The sequence below is a fragment of the Brachyistius frenatus genome, unplaced genomic scaffold (genome assembly GCF_029030835.1).
Source record: "Brachyistius frenatus isolate BFR_SWC_R1_liver_20210118 unplaced genomic scaffold, ASM2903083v1 Contig_62, whole genome shotgun sequence".
Taxonomy (NCBI): Eukaryota; Metazoa; Chordata; class Actinopteri; family Embiotocidae; genus Brachyistius; species Brachyistius frenatus.
The window spans coordinates 2,187,743-2,203,240 of NW_027210661.1; the positions used below are offsets into that span (position 1 = coordinate 2,187,743).

A 15,498-nucleotide genomic window follows, 5' to 3' on the forward strand; every position below is an offset into this window, starting at 1 on the left:
TCAACCCGGGGTGGGTGGGTGGGTGCGCTTGTTGCCATCCACAGAGAAGCGCCGGTTCGAACCGTTCTCCCAGGTGCAACGTCGAGCTCTATCGCGCTCTCTCGGCCGGCCGAGCCAAGCTGGTGAAGGAATTATTCCCACCCTTTCGGAACGCGTGCTTTTTTTTTTGCCAAGTGATGTTTTCTTTCACAACCACTATTCGCAGCAGGCCGTCATGGAAACGGCGCTCGGCTCGCGAGCCGTCAGCCGCAACTCGCGACATATGGCTTTTGTGTAGCTTTACTTTAAACAAAACATCCGCCTCGTTTGCACGCGTCACTCCCCGGCTCCAGCGCAAAAAGCGAGGCAGACCGGATCGGCTGCGTGTCGATGGAGACGCTGTCAAAAATACGCGCAGCAGCTGATGCTAGGCGGGAGAAGGTAGCTTCGCTTGATTTTTATTTTTATTTATTTATTTGACCTAGTTTAAACTCGAAAGGAAGAACAAAACTGGTCTCCGCATTTTATGCCGACGTTAACTGGGACTGCACGGAAAGCTGCTGCCCAGCGGTTGCTACAAAACTCGGAGCGGCTCATGGTGCAGAACTGAAACTACGCTGAAGTTTCACTTATTGTGTTGTGGTTGTCTTAAACAGGACAGACACATCATGTTGTAATTTGGGGGTTTTATGTCGTTTTTTTTTTTTTTTTTACTATCTGTATTGAATTTGCTGGCTATTTGCAGATATGTACAATATTTGCAAGAATTTGTGGGTACTAACTTAACACTTGAGTCCTGTTTCTGTGCAGAAGCCCCGTCCACCACCACCGCCCAGTGGAGAAGACAGCGTCTCCCTGCCATCTTACAGAGACTACCCTGCTCACCGTCCCTTCAGCAACACACTTCTGCTTCGCACACCCCAAACATGCACACATCACTCTTACCGCCCATCGTCACCCTGCAAAGCCTTCCCAGAGACCAGCAGTGCATGTACGTTTAATTTGTGCATCTGTGTGTGTGTGTGTGTGGGTTGTTTTCCCATTGCAAAGTTTCCATTCAGGTATCGTGGTGTTTTAGAGCTCCATGGTTACATGTGCAACATGATATGCCGCACTACTTGAATGTCTCAGCTGCACCAGCATCTATTCATTCTTCCACATCATCCCGGCAAGGATCCTGCTCACTTCCTCTTTCATTAAAACCTTGAGAAATATCTTATCACACTATGCTATTTCCCAGATATGTTTGAAGTCTATCCCCACATGCTTCACATTCTTCTCGTGTCTAATCTCTTGCACGCAATCCATTTGTGTGTGTGAACGTGCAGCGATCTTATCTGCCCTGAAGAACCTCCAGGAGAAGCTCTGGAGGTTGGAGTTGGCGAAAGGACAAGCAGAGCTCAGTCTGTGCTCTGTGGTGGGGGAAGATGCAGCACACACTGTTCTCCGGAGAGAGAAAGTTACAAAGGAACTCGTAAATGATCAGACGGACCGGGAAAGAGGGATGAGTGGCCGGTCTGACAGCAACCAAGGTGAGTATGTCATTCAAATATAATGTGACTTTTCTTTTACTTTTTCCACTGTTGTGTCTGATGGTTTCTTGCAGCTTATTTTCCTCGTCTGCGCTTCATGGTGTACCTTCAACTCCGTCTGCAGTGTTAATCACCCACCTCGCTGCTGCGGAGTCTCGCTGTGTGAACCTGGAGCGGCAGCTGGATCAAATGAGGCGGATGTTGTGCAACGCCAGGATGGAGAAGATCAGCCTCAGACAGCAGGTTAATCCAGGGCCGCAGGATGTGACTTCTTCATTAAAAAGCACACACACACACACACACAAAAAAAATCTGTGATGTGTAAGTGAGTAGATTTGGGAAACTGTAATAATTGGTTCTCCATACTTCCAGGCCTCTGTGAAGAAAGCCCAATCGGCCTATCAACAGTCTAACACAGTGTCTAGGCATGCCCAGTTGGAGAAGCTGGAGCGGCTTGAGCAGGAGTATCTCAGACTGACACGCACACAGAGCAATGCAGAGGTACCTACACAAATACAGTGAGATGTCAGTAAGAAAAACTGTCAAAGAAACTCGTACTGAATTTCACTACTGAGCTGCCCGGTCCTGTGCACGTCTCACTGTCATAAGGAAGACCATATTGTCAAAGAACAGAAAAATATCTATAGCAGCGATAGTGGCACAAAAATACATTTCCATGCGGGCTGGAGGTCCCCCATTTCTCAAGCTCACCCTCTGCCTGTTTTTCTGCAAATAAAACATGAATAACAACCTCAGTGAAGACAACACAGAGCTGCAGTATTACTCTTGCAGTTAATTATGTCGACCCATTAAGATAAGTTCACTAAATGCATAAAAATGATCACTTTATTTTAACTTCTTTCTTACTTTTTCCTGTTCAGGAAAATAACCAAACTGTAATTTATTATCTCAGAAATATTTCTAGCGTACAACTTCAGTTACTCGAATATTGGTTCAAAACTAGCCCACGTTTTAATCTCCGGTCTGCAGCGACTAGTACAAAAATCGGATTTAGAATATTTCCTCTCATTATTAATACAGTAATGATGACCGTGCGCGTCTGAATATTTTAGGTGAAGATTTGTCAGCTGGAGATGAAACTAGAGGAAGAGGAGCACCAGAGAAAGCTCGTCCAGGACAAGGCCAGATGGGTAACGAGACTTTTATTGTATTCCTGCTGTATCCAGTTTTCTCACTTGCACTCACTATTGCTTATGTTTCTTATATCTGAGAGGAAGCCTCTTTTACATTTTACACACACATGGACACATCTTTTATGCGACTGTCAGCTGCAGACGGGTATGGAGGCCAACAAGATCCTGCTGCGCTCGGTGTCACCTTGTCTGCCCATGAGACGGTCCAAAGGGAAGTCCAATTCAAAGGTAAAGACCTGCACAAGCAGTGCCTCAAGGTTTTACTTCTGTTCAAGCTCACTGAGAATATTTCCTCTTACTTAAGAAGTAGATGTTTGAACAAATGTGGTGAGACAGCTGCAGTTGAGTGCTTCTCTACAGTGTCAGTAATGATGATTCGAATAAGTGCTTTAATCAGGACAACCGAATGAATATTAAAATAGTATGAAATAAATCCAGATTCTGTTTTCTCTGCTATTATTTCTCAGAAAGTATCCAACTCTTTTTAGATAAGACCTGCTGTCTTTTCTCCGCTTGGTGTCATCATGAAATGAATATTTTGTGGGTGTTGGTCTATATAAAAAAAAAAAAAAAACAGTTCAATATTTTAAGCACCGAATGATGAAATCAATACATTTCATAATTATCTGATGATAAAATTGATCTCTAGTTGCAGGCCTACTTAATAGTCCCATGTATCTAACTATTGTGGATGTTGATTTTCTCTCCAGAAATCGTCACCAAAGCAGCAGTCACACACGGAGCCACACTATAGACTGAGCCTCAGAGATGTACCTTTCGTCACTGGAACGGTACCGTGGCCATACACGCATTTGCGGTTTCAGCAAAGGAATACAATGGTGTTTAGTCTTCCCTCACACTGGCTCTCTGCCTCTCTCTTCGACTCGCTTCCCTTCTCCTGCCTGCCTTCAGTCCGTCAGCTCAAGCCACTCAGTCCGAGCCAACGTCCAGTCAGTTTTGTCTCTGCTGAAGCAACACCAGCCCCACCTCTGCAACAGCCGCGTCCTCTCTCACAACGCAAACAGGTCCGGGGCAGGTCACCACTGGCATTCAGGCAGTTCCTCTTCTTCTTCTTCTTCTTCCTCTTCTTCTTCTTCCGCTGGTGGGGAGGAATTATCAGAGCTGCTGCAAGCCCTGCAGGAGGAGCTGCGACTCATGACCTTGTGAGTAGAGTTAAATTTGGGCCTGATTAGGAGTCACATACTTAGAGATTATTAATAGTGGTTAGTTTTATTCTGTGTGTGCGTTTCAGGGAGCAGGATGAGTTGATGCGGCAGGTGGAGGACAGTGTGTCTGCACGGGAAAGAAAAGCGCTTCAAAGGGAGCAGGAGAGGCTGCTACTGAAAATAGAGAGGAAAGGAGAGCAGATCAGTAAGATCTACAAACACAAATCACAGGTAGGTTTTCACACAAAAAAAAACAATTCAATTGGCAGCTTATTGTGAAATTTATGCTGTCTTTTTTTTTTTTTCTTTTTCCTCGCATCTCCTGTCTTTTCCTTGTCCCTCCTCCAGATAAGGAAGTTGAGAAAGGAAGCTAAGTCCAGGCAGAGCGGTGGGAATGGGGTGAGAGTGTCCACCGCAGGTAGGAGTCGTTCTGCGGAAGCAGCCAAAGTCAGACCAGGAGAGACAAGTAAGAGGAATCTGAGGCTGCTGAGGGACATGAAGGCTCTGCAGACCTCGTTGTGGACCTGAGACTCATCAGGACATGAACACAGCACATTAGGTTACTCTTGTTGGTGCTACCTACCTCTGGCCATTATTTCACCATCAAAAAAGCTACTGACTGAAAAACACGACATGAACATGAGAGATCAGCCTGTGACAAACATCTCATTCACGGCCATATGACGCCATGATGCTTTTCTTTCCTGGAATATTAAAAAAAAACTACTTTTAACCAGCTTTTTTTTTTTTTTTTTTACACTGGTGAAAACAAAGTGAATTCACCATTAAAGGGACTGAGTTTTTATTGATGGAGCATGTTGACTCAAAACATCAGTCTCGATTCAGTTAGTGGTTGTTGTTTTGTTTTTTTTACCAACAGAGGGCGCAATAGTCCTCTTAATAGTATTAAAATTTCCACAAGTTGTAGAAAAGCAAGACAATTTTGTTTGCAGCAAAGTTGTCTAGCCCCAGAATATGAATTAGTATTAAAACATTCCTGGATTGTAATGATATTTTATTCTCAAATTTCATAAACAGCAGCAGTTATTTGGAGTGTAAAAAAACTGCAGAGATGAAATAATGTACTCAGTTCTCAGTTTATTTGGTACGCCTAAACAAAGCTAATAGCGGTAATACAACAACCCTGCAATAAATCCCAGCTTCACTGAAGTTTATAATGTTCAGTTGTGATGGAATTGTTTTTGAGAGGTGCCGATTCATCTTCGGGTCTCCTTAGAGAATGCAGTTTCGGTTGCTGTTTGAATGTGTTATCATTCGATCCACCCAACTTTTGAACTGGAACCTCAAATAGGTCTGTAATGATGACTCAACAGGTGGGATCATAAAGCTACAAGATGGACCTAATAAATAACCAGCTGAGTGGAGTCCCATAAGTTTATCAGCCTGATGATGACTAACCTAAAAAGATTTTCTTACTGGTTAACTGAATCCCTGTGTGCAATGATTATAGTAATTGTACAAATTATTTCTACGCATTCATGTAAGTTGTTCATTTTGACAATCATGGGTATCTTAGATTTGAGTGAAAAAGCTTTTCTTTGAGAAATAAGGTGTTTCTGTTTGCACATTTTGTGGGTCTTGACTTTGTTTTATATATGAAGATTTTCCACTGCTCCTTACTTTAGCCCATATCCTGCTGTGTCCGAGCTGCTCCTGTTTGGCTCTCCTCTTTGACAGACTTATCCACCTTTGATGCTGGCGTCATGACGTCAGCAGATATCAGACTGTAATGTAATCGCAACGGCTTTCAAATAAATTGTCAATAACTGTTTAATTAATTCTCTGACGTAAAATGTAGTATAACATTACAAAAATGCTCTATACTTTAAAACAAACAATTTCTTGCTTTGCTTTCTGTTGCTTTTTAAAAAAAATCTTATGTCATAGACAGCTGGATCAAATATTATAAATGTGAAGGAATTTTTTACGGATAAATGTGACCCCAGAACACAGTCCTTTTTTTTAGATTTATTTGTAGGATTATCTTGTATTTTCAAAATATAGGAAGCAAAATTAATTAAACGATGCATTTAATTTTCTTTAAAATCTTGAACACAGCAAGAATGTACGTTTTAATATTTGAAAAATGGAGAAACTAATGATTGGTCAAGATGAAATTAGCAAGCCCCTTTACTGTATGCCATTCTTAAATAATATGTAACTTCTTAAGTCCTCCTGCACATCTTATCAAAGCCTTTTAAGAATCTGAGCGTCTCCTTCCTGAGAAAGACTTTGGGTCTAATTGTAGATTTCAGCACCAGGCTGGACTGGACAGCTCCCTACAGATGAAGAGTCCAGCCTGTCTCACCTGTTGTGTCCTGCAAGTAGGCCGTATTCATACAGCTGCAGACTATTCAAATTTTTGCCATGGGCAACAACATGCCTTCATACGTATTGGTAGGTACCGTGAAACCTATGTCATTTGCCCGAATGAGGCCTTTACTTCTACCGTTCTATCCATATTTTGAAGAATAAATGCTTTGTTATCCAGAAGGGAGGAGAGATTTGGGGAGGGGAAGAGTAGGATGACCACTTACTTTCTATTAAGGAGCATACAGTAGGAGCCAGTGAACAGCAGCGTATAGGTCTGTGTGATCCGGAGGCCAGACCTGGTCTCAATTTCTTATAATTCTACATCCAATCATTTGTTCTGTGTCCTTTAGATGAGCTAACACAAATAATAATTGACAATTGTTTGATCTTTAAGGTCTATGGCAAAAGGGCCATCTGTTGTTTTTTTTTATCCCTCACTCAGACCTCCACGCTATCAAGCCCCACGTCTCAGAAAACGACAGAAGCCTGCACACTGATTAACAGTCAGAGGACGGAGGTCCAGACCAGTTAACAGATACTTATGAATTTTGGCCAAAACAAGTTAAATACACAAAGAAAAATGAGGAAGGATTACGCAGTGACAGCCGTGTCAAACAGAGGAACAACACTAGTGCTTCTGTAGAAACCAGCAATCAAAACAAACACACCCCAACCAGGTTCTGTGGTCCTCAGACTATGAATGAATAACAACAACATGCCTTCATACGTATATATATGCCTTTCTCAGTGTGCTGCCTCCTGGCACATTTTACTAGTGAGCCAATCATTGAAATTGTTTTCACAGCACAAAATGTAGCTTTAATATGTACAGTTAATGTGATATTACTGTTTTGCATTTTTAAACTAGCTCACAATAGGAATAAAACATATGACTGAAATAGTGTAACACTAAATTGGCCTCTTAAAAATGGTCAAAATCATCCATAACAGTGCAAACTGTATACCACAGATTTACAATGACTGTTGAAGATACCTTACTTAAAATTTTATAAAAATACTTCAAATAAATATTCCAAACACTTGTTTATTTAAAGAAACCTTTCATACATGAAAGCAGAGCCTAGTGTGAGATTTGAACTAAAAGAAAAATAAATAAAAAAACACTCTTTAGGAACACTGTGAGGAAATCAGAAATGTAGCTTTTAGATAATGAAGTTTGCTGTTAAATAATAAACCAGATGTTGCTCACGAGGCCTGATTCAGCGACCACAAGTGTCTGTAAAAGGGCTGTCACCTGCAGGTGTGTGTATCACTCAGAAACGACACCTGAGGTCGCGAGAGGAGTCCAGACATCTGATCCTCGCCGCAGAGGGCCCCGTGTCTCATCACTGTTGACCGAGCATGGATTGCCATGGCCAGATGAAAACAACACCTGTAACCAGAGTCTTCTGTTTGTGTGGACAGGTGTGATAAAAATCGGTCTGCTGGCGTACTCATTAAGAGCCCAGTCTACATTGACCTGGATGAAGAGGCTAACCTGTCTCTGGCCACAGTGGCTCGGGCCGTGTCTGCATTTTGTCCAACATCTAAAGTCTTTAAAAGTTGTTCTGTCAAGAATCAGTCTCAGTTATGGAGGCCAGATCAGTTATTTTAGGCTCCTCCCTGTGTTTGGTCAGAACTGGCCGGCTGGTGTAGATGTCATCCACAGGTAGAAGGAAGGTGACCGTTTTTACCTTGGCCCTGAAAGGACAAAGACATAATTATTATTATTTGTCTATAAAGCTGGTAATAAGGAGAAGGTGAATAAGACGAGGGCAAACGAGAGATAACAAACCATGAAGTACATTAAAACAACCTTTAAAGCCTCTCCTGTGTCAAGTTTAGATCACAGTATTCAAAGATGCTGCTTTAAGAGCTACATTTTTGGAATTGAAAATGCTTCTTGGTACCTGTTTTTATGGACATATTCCTGCAGGGAGTGTCGATTGGTAGCTTTTCCCACTTCTCCTTTGGCTGAGTTAACGAAGACACTATTCCCATGCTGGATTTCTTCTTGTAGCCTCTCCCATCCAGAATTACTGAGCCGACCCCTGTCCATTCTTCCCTCTCGCATGGTCACCCCAGACAGGGTGGAGCTTATAGAGTACCTTCGAACAGTCATGACAGCGTTCTCTGTGAAATAACATGAACATGATGAACTGGAGTTGATTTGTTTTGATATGTCAGAGATAGGAGAAGAAAACACTGAGGAGATTTTCAGATTGTAAATGTCATACCCAAGGTTTTAAATATGTACCAGAACATTTGTTCTATTCAATTGTCCTATTGCACTTTCTAATATTTGTTGTCTTTTTTGTGAATAATGAATGCATTCCTATTAAAAAGTCCCAATAATTAAAGGGGCCTTCAAACCAATTTTACACATGTTTAGTTATCATGAGCGGTACCAGCTGAGGGTGTCATCAGGTTATCTTGGATTAATACAGGCATATCAACATATCATTTATCAGGTGCTGGTGACTTCCTTTTTTAGTACACATGGTAAGTTCAATTACTATGGATCTTAAAAACAACCACCTGTGCTCTGACAGGCCCTCAGCTTTTCCTCTTACCCTTGTATTGTCCCTCCAGGACTGGCGCAGACGCATTTCGTCTCAGGTTCACGTAGGGATTCTCCTCTGTTCCCGCCTGCTGCTTTGCTGCTGAGGACACCGGGCCAGCTTCTCCTGGCATGACCCCAAATGACCGCTGACCATAGCCTCCTCTCAGCTCGCGGTTCTCCGTCTCCAACGTCTTGATTTCATCGCGCATCTCCATGATGACCTGCGCCAGGCTGCGGGTGCTCTCCATGGTGCTTCTGCTGCGCTGCCAGTACCACGGCTTCCCAAACACGGGCGGGGAGTCGTGCAGAAGAAGATCCCCGTGCTGCTGCGGTTTTAACATGCTGCTCCCCAAGGGCTTTTGTGGTCTTCCTGCCGAGTGCCTGTGTGTGTGTGTTGTGTGTTCTCTGTCTCTCAATCTCAGTCCAGATCTTGTTGTGGGGAGATTATGTCGCCTTTCACCACTTATACAGCTGAAAGGTCTCCGGTGATCAGCCAGCAGCACACGAAGGATGTTTTATTAATCAGCTCCGGCGTCCAGTTTCAGGAAAACTAAGCAGGGGTCGGAAATGAAATGCGCATTGTACATGAGCTTGAATGGCGGGAGACCTGCTAAACCCGCAGGATCACGAAAATGAGTTTTTTTTTTTTTTTTTTTTTACATCTTTTTGTTGCTGCAGCATGTGTAGCAACTTCATGTTTTATGTCAAGAAAAGATGAGGAAGATCTGATTTACTGCACTCAACTTCTGTAGTAGCTACCCATGTCTCTGTTGGGATTACAAGATCCTCCTAAAATATTAATTCAATCTGTCAGCAAAAATATCTAGGAAGAAAACTGAAAAAGGCCATTTTACAGGATTTCTTTTCTGTTCTGATTTTGAAGGAGAGGATTGTTTATATAAGACAGCATGGATTTATGTCTTTTAAACCTAAACGGCTACAATTGGGATAGAAAAGTTAACTCAACACAGGGAAACACTTGGATTGATGGGCCTCTGAAATCTAAGCATGCTAAAAAATATGGTCCTCTGTCTCATTAATACATGTTTGATAAAGGCAGAGGTCAGGGGTGAAACCACTGCAGGCAGTCTTGGGGATGGGGGTGGGATGTCGAGGGTGGTCTATGAATAGATTGCACCTGCAGCTTAGCTGGCCTGACTCCAACATAAAGTGCCTGCATACTTTAAAATTATATAAAATAAAATGTAAAATGCTGCCGGGAATAGCCATTGGCTGCCAAGTGAGTTTCAGACATTGTACCTCCGGGCTAACTAGGTTTTGTCGTCTGTGACTTGGAGTGAATGGTGCTGGCTCAGAGCAACCTGACCCTACTGGAGTCTAGGCCACTCGGAGGTAGACGGGCAGAGGAGAGAAACCCAATCAGCCCCCTCCTTTCTGCTTCACAAAGTAGGCTACAGAGACGGAGGGAAGTGAGAGAGATGAGAGTGAAGAGGAGAGAAATACTGATTGGCTGGAAGGAAAAGAGTTTGTGAAGAGGACATAATGTATATAGGAGTTCAATGCAACTCAATCTGCTGCACCTCAGGTGTGCATCAGAGGGAGAGTGAAGCGGCAGAGATGTAAATGTGTCAGCTGTCAGGCAGACATAAACAGACAAGTGCTGTCTTTTACCACCAGCTGTATGTTCAGGGCCACTTAACCTCTTTTTACATGCAGTGTCCCAACCACAGGCTTAGCATCAATAAGTAAACAACCACTCTGCTGCTCACTCTGCATGTTCAGTAATTATACCCAACAATTGGAAGAAAAAAAAAAACTGACACCAGATCCCATGGAAACTGTTCCTTGTCAGACTACATGCTAAATTTTAATGCCATTTCACTTTCAGTGAAACCTCAAACGCAAGTTTTGTTTTCTTCTGTGCGCTGAAGTCAGTGCAATACACTCTTCTCACAAATATCGGAGTTTCTGTCTACATTTCTTCATCTGCCACTGGCTGTATATGCATTCCTTTTAAGTTTCCTATTGAATCCAACCTTTTGATTAATGATGACATGTGTAAATCCATACTTCTCTGTAGCTTCTTTATGCGGAACCACTGTACAGCTAAGTATAGTGACAGACATCCCAAAACCAACTTTACCCTGGACATACGGATGTTACTGTTTGCACTTACAGAAAAAGATCATTAACTACTGCAGGCAAAACTCCATGGTACAAAATACCAAGGGTCACTTTTGATATGGCTTGGTAGTAAAATTATGTAAAAAAAAAAAAACGAGTTTCTAAAATTGCTTTAGTTTACCCAGACACCATCTGACTATAATGTAGCATAAAACATTATATTGTTCAGCCCTACTTCTAAAGTCAGAGGGATATATAACTAAATGAAAAAAACTCTTCCATTTACCTTGTGGTTATTCATATAAACAAAATCAGTCTTTCCAGATTTAGGTGCCAACAGCTTGGTAAAATACTCTGGATGGGGGGGATCGATTATGGACATACAAAATACAGAGTCGTCAATAAAGACTCAAAGCACAGAGGAGAACAGTGCTTCAGGGTAAACACAGTGGAGACGGTCTGAAACAGAAAGACCAAACAGACCCGTGGCAGTGATGATGAGAGCATCGAGGCTCCATCAGACGTAAACAAACCACTCACATTTAGATTCATTTTGCAACTTCGTTCTGACCCCTCTGACACGAAAAGAAAAAAAAAAAAAAAAAAATCAATAATCCCAAAAATGCTGCTTTTGGACTCTGTCCTTTGATTTCAGCCTTTCTGAGTTAAAAATATATTTAAACTCCTACTCCATGAAGCCTTTACATGTACACTATGTGTTTCTCTTACTATAACTGACATACAAAGAAAAAAAAATACCACAACTGTAAATACCTCATTTATACAGTAAGAAATGTATCTAAGAAGGAAATATTTTCAAATAACCAAGCTGTAAACATTAACAGCACTGGCCTTGTGTCTCTGATGGTGGAGGGAGATGACAGATTGACCTGAAGCCAATTTTTGACAACGTAGTGTCACAAATTGTACACAGCTGTTGCGCTTGACGGAAATGATGACCGCAAACTTACCATACATCACCTGGCAATCTTAGTTTGGTCATTTTACTCAAATATGAATGTGTTTTTGCACTCCCTGTAGAGGACACACAACCGTAGCAACACTAACATCAGGACAGAAGATGAAGAAAAGTATAATCATGAATTTTGGACATTAACAAAATTTTATTTAAATGTTATACATAAAACTTTAGTTTTTGTTTGTTTTTTTAATTCAGCTAAACAAATATTTATATATTGTATATTTTATAAAAAAAAAAGAAGAAACATTTCAAACATTTTTAAATATTAATATTTCTTATTTACAATTCAAAACAGTACAGGAAATAATAACAGTAACAATGCAATTTCAATTATAAAAAATGTTACAAAACATACTTTTTTTTTTTGTTTGTTCCCATTTGAAAATTGGCAAGCTGATTTTTCCAGAATGTTAGCAAGGATACAAAGTAGCAATGTGGAGCTGCTCTACATTCAAACAAGAACTGGAGGTGCGTTCAACTCCTCAGATTCTTGGCTAATTAAGACCTGTATCCAAAACTTTTTCTTTTTCACATTAAGCTGTCTTGAAAGACATCTTTAGATAGTTTGGAGTACAATGATATTCCACAGGAAACATTTTTTTTAAAAACTGTATCTAAAATGCACCAGAAAGCTTTATATTACATACCTGTATATAGCTGAACGCACCTCGAGCTCAGTAAGGTCACTGTTCTCTAAAGGGTCAGGGTTGTGGAGAGAAGGCGCATGTTGTTGTGTGTTTGCGTGCCCGTGCGTGTGCACTGTATGTATTTAATAGTGAGTGTCTGTGTCAGTATGTAAGCTGCTGAATCAGTGGGCAGGGAAAGGGGATTTTTTTTTTAAATTTTTTTTTTTTACGACAACCAAAACAAACAGTAGCTAACAGTCCAGCAGCCTGGCCTCTACTGTAGACGGTCAAAGTTCCACGACAGGACTACAGACTACCACAACCACAGTCTACACACTTCTTCCCTTGTTTTCTCTACACTCTTCATCAGTCACAGTTCCACTAGCCCGCTGCTCCCTGCAGCAAGAAAATATAAACTACAGTCAGAAACAAGCAAATGAGCCCCTTTGAGGCTCTCGCTGACACTTAGGATTTCTGGCGAGTCTATTGGCCGTTCAGTAGGTGCTGTGCCGTTCCGTTCCTGGTTGTCTTGTGTGAGGAATCTGCACAAGAGTAAGAATAAAAAGCTGGCATTGGAACAGGAAAATGCAAATGAAAGGAAGTATCAAGACTGGCACTTTGGCTCCTGAGAAGGCAGGGATATCAGGGGAAGTGAGGTGAGTAGCAAGGTGGCAAGATGTCTTTTGTAAAGGAATTTGATGGCATGACATACCAGTCTTAGAGAGAGTGGACAGAGAGCTGTTAGACAAAGAGGAGGTACTGATGGCAAGAACACGTTTTTGAAGCTGCAATGAGAGAAAAGGTTGGAAAAGAAGTAGAGAAAAGTATGCAGTTGCAACAGAAACCCATGAAAATGCAAAATGCCTCATTAAATAATGCGTAGGAAAAGATGATGCTCAGTACGCCATGCATCTGAACTGGAAAAAAAACAAAAGCCACAGTATGGTAAAAGGGTCTGTACACTCAGTGGTCATTGCATAGAGAGACCTGTTCATTCATGATGGCAGACAGCTCGGTCAGCATGTCCCGGTAGTGAGCTCTCATCTCCTCCTGGTACTCCAGCTGGTCCTCCTTAATCAGTCGCTCATTCACATCCAAAGCCTGACCACAGGCTTCTGCAAACTGCCTGCAGAGGGCAAATAAAGTTTGGCTTATTGTAGTGTGCTGATTATTACCTCCCCCGGGTAGGTTATGTCTTCAGCTTGGTTTGTGTAATCGTTTGTCAGCAGGATTACGGAATAACTACCGGCCCTATTTTCATGAAACTTGGTGTAACGGTGTAGCACTGGCCAAGGAAGAAACAATTGCATTTTGGAGCAGATCGAAAGGACGGTGCAGATCCAACAGTTATTTTTTCATCGCTTGATAGGGCATTTGGCCTACTTAATGCCATGCATGTTCAAATCCAGCAGATGGCAGTAAAGTTCGATAGAACAAAACACAGGTCGTTATGGAAATACCACGACCCTGTATCACAATCCACATTCACGGGTACCAGTGATCCTCTGAGATACACCTGTAGTTGCTCAAACTGAATACAGCAAGCAGGGGTTCATAAGGAGTCAGCATTGCTAAAATAGTGACATCGCCGCAACTGTAAATATGTCCAGACATGTATAGTGGATTAAAGTCGGATATCATAGAAATGTGAATCATATATTTATAACTGCCCATTAATGATCTGGGTAAGGAACACTATCACATCTTTTATGTTCCAACAATGCCTTGCCATTGATTTAACATAAAGATATATAATATAAACAGTATCATAATATTGTTTTGTTCACTTTGTCACTTCAGTACATTTTAATTATTAAGTATGCTTTAGCCTGCTGTAAGTGACTTCTATTGTCCCCAGAGCACTAATTCAATGCAAAATACAGAGCTAATATCTAGTGCAAGGAGAAAAATCCACAACACTTTGCACTGACTTGTGCAGTAAAGTCCTACCTGAAGATCTCCTTCAGAAGTTTGACCTGGTTGTCTGGGTATTTCTTCGCATTCTTCTCCTCCAGAAATGCCCTGGCATAAGCCATAGGCCCTGCATTCACCTGGGTGGGGATGATCGGGTGAGACAAAACCAAGCAAAGCACCTAAATTCACACGTGCACCTGTATTGAGGAGGAATTCCCCCACCTTGACGCTGACACTGCCCTGCAGTTTCAGCTGCAGCCGGATCATGTCCACCTCCTCCATGTTGCAGAGCTGGTTGAGCTCAGACACTTTACGTGACATCTCATCAATGGCTACTTCAATCGGATTCATTTCTGTGCTCTGCTGCTCCACCACCTGGATGCGCTTTTTCAAATAAGGGAAGCTGGAGGTCGCTGAAGACAGACAAATAAAAACCCGCTGGTCAGAATCTCTTACAGTTTCCCCCCAGTCTGTTCACTGAGAACAAAACTATCAAAGCACAGAAACATGCTCACTGGTCAGTATGGTGCGTCTCTTGCATTGTTCCTCCACATCTCCGTGTTTCTTTCCAGACAGAGTGAACGGCGTCTCAAACACAAAGCGGTTGATGTTGTGATGTCTCTCAAAATCGGTCCTTTTGTCCTGCTGTTCCTTCTCGTCAAAGTAGGGCACCACGTATGTCACCTGAATGTAGGCAAACTTGGGGTCCAGGTCTTTAGGGTTGACCTGTTTTTAAATAAGTGTTAAGAGAATATTTTTGTTATACGCCCACAAAGCACTGACTCACCAACATCTGAAATAATAACAAGCAAGTCATTTGACCTTATTGGAGTCCTGGATCATCTTGACGTTATCAGCTCCAAACTTGTCTGAGTAGAGTTTGAGTAATCTCTGGGAGATTTCTGACAGCCCCGTCAGCTTCGGCTCTTTGTAGATGAACTCTTTGCTCTCCTCCTCCTCAAAGAAACCCTATCAGGACACACACACATGCACACACTAATTAGCAAAGCCTATTATACGTATAGGTTGGTGTTTGTGTCTATATGGAAGTTTAATGTTTAGGTTGTGTTGCTTTTGCTGTCACTCTGATTTTATGTTGTGGTTTCTTGAATCACTGGTGGTGCGTATACGGACGATAAAACACATCATGTCATTGTGTTAGA

General features: G+C 41.9%; 3 protein-coding genes across 10 annotated transcripts in view; 1 reads left to right on the plus strand and 2 right to left on the minus strand.

The window, feature by feature from the left end:
• Nucleotides 1–91: 91 nt before the first annotated feature.
• cep57 (centrosomal protein 57) lies at nt 92–5,664 on the plus strand. Of its 2 annotated transcripts, none has more exons than XM_069706431.1 (11): nt 92–420; nt 790–970; nt 1,308–1,511; nt 1,636–1,754; nt 1,884–2,012; nt 2,585–2,662; nt 2,801–2,893; nt 3,376–3,456; nt 3,578–3,828; nt 3,918–4,062; nt 4,180–5,663. In XM_069706431.1, exons 1-11 carry the CDS (start codon nt 370–372, stop codon nt 4,357–4,359), a joined length of 1,512 nt encoding a protein of 503 aa, XP_069562532.1. In that variant the 5' UTR covers nt 92–369; the 3' UTR covers nt 4,360–5,663. The 2 variants fall into 2 exon arrangements, with proteins under 2 accessions (XP_069562532.1, XP_069562531.1); XM_069706430.1 differs by lacking the exon at nt 92–420 and adding an exon at nt 443–577 and having other exon boundaries at nt 4,180–5,664.
• Nucleotides 5,665–7,194: 1,530 nt separating this feature from the next.
• On the minus strand, nt 7,195–9,239 carry LOC138625507 (putative coiled-coil domain-containing protein 195). The gene is made up of 3 exons (XM_069706462.1): nt 8,739–9,239; nt 8,076–8,298; nt 7,195–7,866 (listed from the first exon to the last, which is right to left on the minus strand). Exons 1-3 carry the CDS (start codon nt 9,067–9,069, stop codon nt 7,737–7,739), a joined length of 684 nt encoding a protein of 227 aa, XP_069562563.1. The 5' UTR covers nt 9,070–9,239; the 3' UTR covers nt 7,195–7,736.
• Nucleotides 9,240–11,917: 2,678 nt separating this feature from the next.
• The window catches only part of dock10 (dedicator of cytokinesis 10), a 60,111-nt gene continuing 56,530 nt past the window's right edge, over nt 11,918–15,498 (minus strand). For 6 of the 7 annotated variants that reach the window (XM_069706434.1, XM_069706439.1, XM_069706432.1 and 3 more), the window contains 7 exons: nt 15,158–15,304; nt 14,851–15,061; nt 14,558–14,748; nt 14,372–14,472; nt 13,409–13,547; nt 13,134–13,206; nt 11,918–12,963 (listed from right to left, as the gene is read on the minus strand). In XM_069706434.1, the coding sequence (XP_069562535.1) occupies nt 12,905–12,963; nt 13,134–13,206; nt 13,409–13,547; nt 14,372–14,472; nt 14,558–14,748; nt 14,851–15,061; nt 15,158–15,304 (921 nt within the window). In that variant the 3' untranslated portion in view covers nt 11,918–12,904. The remainder of the gene's footprint in view (nt 12,964–13,133; nt 13,207–13,408; nt 13,548–14,371; nt 14,473–14,557; nt 14,749–14,850; nt 15,062–15,157; nt 15,305–15,498) is intronic. The other variant, XM_069706436.1, reaches the window with a different exon arrangement.

Bases quoted from the DNA above. Each gene is read 5' to 3' on its own strand.
- cep57 (XM_069706430.1), top strand. From the start codon at position 506: ATGCCGACGTTAACTGGGACTGCACGGAAAGCTGCTGCCCAGCGGTTG. The intron at 2,663-2,800 runs GTAACGAGACTT...TGCGACTGTCAG, and splicing joins TCCAGGACAAGGCCAGATGG to CTGCAGACGGGTATGGAGGC. The intron at 3,457-3,577 runs GTACCGTGGCCA...GCCTGCCTTCAG, and splicing joins TACCTTTCGTCACTGGAACG to TCCGTCAGCTCAAGCCACTC.
- LOC138625507 (XM_069706462.1), bottom strand. From the start codon at position 9,069: ATGTTAAAACCGCAGCAGCACGGGGATCTTCTTCTGCACGACTCCCCG. The intron at 8,299-8,738 runs GTAAGAGGAAAA...GTTATTTCACAG, and splicing joins CCTGGAGGGACAATACAAGG to AGAACGCTGTCATGACTGTT. The intron at 7,867-8,075 runs GTACCAAGAAGC...TTGTCCTTTCAG, and splicing joins GAATATGTCCATAAAAACAG to GGCCAAGGTAAAAACGGTCA.